This window comes from Argentina silus, assembly GCF_951799395.1.
Source record: "Argentina silus genome assembly, chromosome: 3".
NCBI lineage: Eukaryota > Metazoa > Chordata > Actinopteri > Argentiniformes > Argentinidae > Argentina > Argentina silus.
The window spans coordinates 1,561,269-1,566,268 of NC_139657.1; the positions used below are offsets into that span (position 1 = coordinate 1,561,269).

The following is a 5,000-nucleotide window of genomic DNA, read 5'->3' on the forward strand; positions in this document are numbered from 1 at the left end:
GTGTGCTGGGGACCTTGTAGTTGAGCTGTGGCAGGAGAGACTTGAGCTCCTTCAGAGAGATACTGGGGAGGACGGATGGAGAGAACGATGACATGAAGAAGAGGAAAGAAGGGAGGAGGAAGAATGTGTGATGTGGAGAGCTAGAATGGGGACAGGGTAATGACGGTGACTAATATTATGGAGGTTTAAATCCATGTCTGGTAGGGATCAGGGGAGGCTGGTGGAGGTAGGAATTGGAGGACGGGCTCATTGCAATGCATGGAATGGATTGAGGAAATCCAGATTCCGTTCCATGCGTTACAATGAGCCCGTCCTATGATTTCTACCTCCACCAGCCTCCCTTGGTATGAATACATTGGAAAAAGACAGTATGCCCTCTGTGTGTTTGCAGACTACTAGTTTGAGACTATTGGGACACAGTCCGAGGTGCTCTGAGAGAGAAGCGGCTCCATTACCTGTTTTTCTTCGTCTGGTTGATGGAGTACATCTGTTTCCTCAACCAGCTGCAAACCAAAGAACAACAGGGTCACTGTGAGTATTCCACTTTACATGGGTGTGTACAGTATTGTATAGGGGTGTGTGTGGGCATTTGTGTGTGTGTGTGTGTGTGTGTGTGTGTGTGTGTGTGTGTGTGTGTGTGTGTGTGTGTGTGTGGGTGTGTGTGTGTGGGGGTGGGTGGGTTAGATGTGAGACTGCATCTGTGTGTGTGTGTGTGTGTGTGTGTTGTGTGAGAGTGTATGTGTGTATGTGTGTGTGTGTGTGTGTGTGTGTGTGTGTGTGTACCTCAATATGAGGTCTGGTGTGGGGGCCGCCAGTGTCTCCTGTCTCAGTAACTCCAGGCCTTTCATCCATTTGTTTGCATCGTCCACAGAGTCAGCTGTCAATCAACACACACATGGTCACACAGGCTTGGTTCTTCAACAGACACACACACACACACACACACACACACACACATGCACACACACACACACACACACTCACACTCATTTATGCACACACACACACACACACACACACGCACGTACCCACACACCGACACAACCACACACTCATTTATGCACACACATACACACACACACACACACACACACACACATGCACGTACCCACACACCGACACAACCGCACACACACACACACACACAGACACACACACTTACCCCCCAAGCTCAGAGTGTTGAGTACAAACTCGGAGCCGTAGAAGATGGTGAAGCAGGTGTTCTCCTCGTGTTTGATTTTGTCTTTGAACCGCTCAAAGTCCTTCGAGTTCCTCCCCGGACGAATCTCCCTGATCTCAAGCAGGTCCACTGAAACAGAGAGGGTGGAGCAGGGATCACAACATCTTCTGAGGTAAACATGCAGGACAACACCTGTGGAACACTCACAGACACAGACACCGTTGGTTGAACCTGTTCCACAAGTAGTTTGAACTGGTAAGAAACCAACTGTATTTTAGCATCATTACCTGTCTCAGTTTAAGTAAATGGACAGATTTTGTGCATGTCCTGGGTTATGGTCAGGGGTCAGATGTTATAGCGGTTAGGGGTCAAAGGTTACTCACAGACTCCGTCAGTCTTGTCTGCAGTGCGTGTCCAGGCCACCTGCCTGGTCTCCATGATGACCTGCACGGTCAGACGCTCCGCCTTCTGACGGAACACCGTCATGACCACGCCCATTTCCAGGTCCCTCTTGATCTGGCTCTTCCTGTACTCCGTCATCTCCCCCTGCTGGCCACGCCCTGCCATCGATGCTCCTGGGGGGAGGAGGGGGGGGGAGGAGAGAGAGGAGGGGAGAGGAGGAGAGGAGAGGAGGGGGGGGGAGAGGAGGGGAGAGGAGAGGAGAGAGAGGGGAGAGAGAGGAGAGGAGAGGAGGGGGGGAGAGGAGGGGAGAGGAGAGGAGGGGAGAGAGAGGGGAGAGAGAGGAGGGGAGAGAGGGGGGAGAGAGGAGAGAGAGGGGAGAGAGAGGAGGGGAGAGAGGGGGGAGAGGAAGGGAGAGGAGAGAGAGGAGGGGAGAGAGAGGAGAGGGGGGAGAGGAAGGGAGAGGAGAGAGAGGATGGGAGAGAGAGGAGGGGAGAGAGGGGGGAGAGGAAGGGAGAGGTGAGAGGAAAGGGTAGACGAGTACTCTCCCAAGTCACACCTGTTGCCTCCCACAAATGACACAAGCTCCTGGATAATCATCTACTCACCCATTGGCTCCTGAGTACTACAGACAGAACAGGAGGTTGTGCACACACAGGAAATCCTGCTTTCGTTATTCCTCCCCGCCTCCTCCACATACTCCTCCATCTCATTTGAACCCCAACCTACTCAGACTAGTGATCGGAAACGCATCGCTCTGAATGCTGCTCTGGGGTCAGTTTTGTATTTCCCCAACTAGGAGTTAGGGAAGGGATCCGGGGAGGGTACGCTGATGCCAGACCTGTAGTTATCAAGCCTCTCAGGATTACTCATAGGAATTGCGGTGAAAGTGCAGTTATGACTAAAACAACTCATAGCTCAGAATAGGCAGCGGGAGGGTGTTATCAAGCTCCTTCATCACACTCTGAGCACTGAGTCGGACCAACTGTTATGAAATGATTTCTTCTTGATTTGACGACATACAGTACCAGTCAAAAGTTTGAACACAAACTTGCCAAGAGTGTGCAAAGCTGTCATCAAAGCAAAGGGTGGCTACTTTGAAGAATCTAAAATATAAAACATATTCTGGTTTGTTTAACACTTTTTTGTTTACTGCATAATTCCATATGTGTTCCTTCATAGTTTTGATGTCTTCAATATTAATCTACAATGTAGAAAATAATACAAATAAAGAAAAACCATTGAATGAGAAGGTGTGTCCAAACTTTTGACTGGTACTGTATTTCTAGCTTCAAAGGACATTCAGATGACGTTCCTCTGTTTGCTCCCAACATTGAATATCCAATGCAGTCGTAGGCCAAGTGACACTCTCTAAATTAAAATAAATACACAAGTAAATGAACATCATAATGCATGATTGATACTACTTATTATTTTGGTATAGTAGTCTAAGCCTACTAGAATACCATATTATGGGGGGGGGGGTTCATGACGGTTGAGGTGTTACTTTACACCAATAGGCATGAAGACAGATTGTTTGTGGATAATTTGACGTTGTTTCGCCGTTATTTGGGAAATCAATAAAATCGTCGGCTGATGTGTGTGCTGCAATTAATTAGTGTTGGAGTTATTGGTCATGGTTGTTTGCGATAGCCCAAATCGTCGCTATTGCACTAGTGCATTTTCCTTTTTTTTCTTAATTTTTTGCCAAAAAACTGAATTAACTTAATTTCTCCTGAGAGAGCAAAATACCTTCCCGTAGATGGGGAAGTGACACAAACTATGCCGTCTCTATCCAAAAGGAACAGGTGTTACAATACTCCATGTGACCATATATGTGACCATAACTGGTGACCCTGATTCGACACGATTACATACAGCTGGATGTGCGAATATAGAAATAATCAATAATGATGTGCACCCGAACTGTAACATCATTTGTGTACGAGTCATATTTCGCGTGAAGGTTTTGAGTTCGCGTCCCACCTCGGACGGAGACGAAAGGTCTTTTTTTTTTTTTTTTTTTTTTTTTTTGCCAGACCATGCACTTTACTCTTAACAATGGCACCATTCTTTGGAAGTGTGAAATATGACTCGTACACACACATGATGTTACAGTTCGGGTTCATATCTTTATTGGGTATTTCTATGTCCGCGGTGTTACACATCCAGCTGTATGTACTCGTGTCGAATCAGAGTCACCAGTTTATATGGTCACATCGAGCACTGTAACACCTGCATCTTCTGAGAACATATCTCCTCTCCCGAAATGACTCATAGCCTAATCATAACGAATTAGGATACCTCTTGAGGACTCCTAAATACTCGCGAAGTTATGAGAACTTTTTTTGTCTAACGATAACATAGCTTTTATTCATATGCACACAAGTAGGACCAAATGTGCGTCACTCTGAATTTTCGAGCACTTAAGAGTTGCTTACTCCGATAGGCTTGATAACCACCCGCCCAAGGCCTGACCCTCACATGTCCTTTAGAGCAGGGGCCTCCAGCGCTGGTCCTGGCAGTGGAGGCTGGTGGAGGTAGAAATCGGAGGACGGGCTCATTGTAATTTCTTATTCCATTCCATACATTACAATGAGCCCATCCTCCAAATTCGACCTCCTCTAGCCTGGACTGGAGGCACTATTTCCAGGTCTGCACTAACGCATTCAATTCAACGTATCACGATCTAGAATAGATAAGGAACCATAAGAAATTGACTAGTTAGTACAGATTAGATTACATGAAGTCATTTGACTTTAAAGTGTTTTTTTATCCTTAATGATTTTTTATGTGTTTTGATTCCTTTAATTCCCTGGGCAAGTATTTTCCACTTTTTCTGTGCAAACAGACGATAAAAGCTTATGTTTATCTTGCTGATTGGTGTTAATCTCCAGGCCTGCAGTTGTGAGACAGGGGAGGCTGGTGGAGGTAGAAATCGGAGGACGGGCTCATTGTAATGCATGAAATGGAATCAACACACCATTCCTCATTCCTTCCATGCATTACAATGAGCCCATCCTCCAATTTCTACCTCCACCAGCCTCCCCTGGTGTGAAAGGGGCCAGTCGAGAGAGATAGTATACAAAGGAGTGCACAGTGCTGTGTGACACCCGGTTCCTTGTAGCAGCCATGATTTACATTGCAAATGAGCAAGCAGAGCGCAGGGGAAGTAGGGGTTGTCCATGAACCAGACAAGCCAACCGCTGCTCAGCCTGGGTGAAGCATTAACCCAGAACTATGTCAGCGCAGTCCTGGAGGAAAACTTTGCCCTCTCAGGGTTAGGGTTAGGGTTAGGGTTAGGGTTAGGGTTAGGGTTGGCTGTCCCCATCCAGATAGATACATGTACATGTCTTGATGAGCGAAAGAACAACCACAGAGAGAGGGAGACACACACGCGCACACACACACACACACACTC

At 47.0% G+C, this 5,000-nt stretch overlaps 1 protein-coding gene across 1 annotated transcript in view; it reads right to left on the minus strand.

Moving 5' to 3' along the window:
- The window catches only part of LOC310802438 (1-phosphatidylinositol 4,5-bisphosphate phosphodiesterase gamma-2-like), a 24,780-nt gene that overhangs the window by 18,891 nt on the left and 889 nt on the right, over window positions 1–5,000 (minus strand). Inside the window, 5 exon segments of the mRNA XM_083666791.1 lie at window positions 1–62; window positions 456–503; window positions 784–877; window positions 1,163–1,309; window positions 1,564–1,755. The exon segment at window positions 1–62 is cut by the window's left edge and continues 23 nt beyond it. Coding sequence (XP_083522917.1) covers window positions 1–62; window positions 456–503; window positions 784–877; window positions 1,163–1,309; window positions 1,564–1,747 — 535 coding nt within the window. The 5' untranslated portion in view covers window positions 1,748–1,755.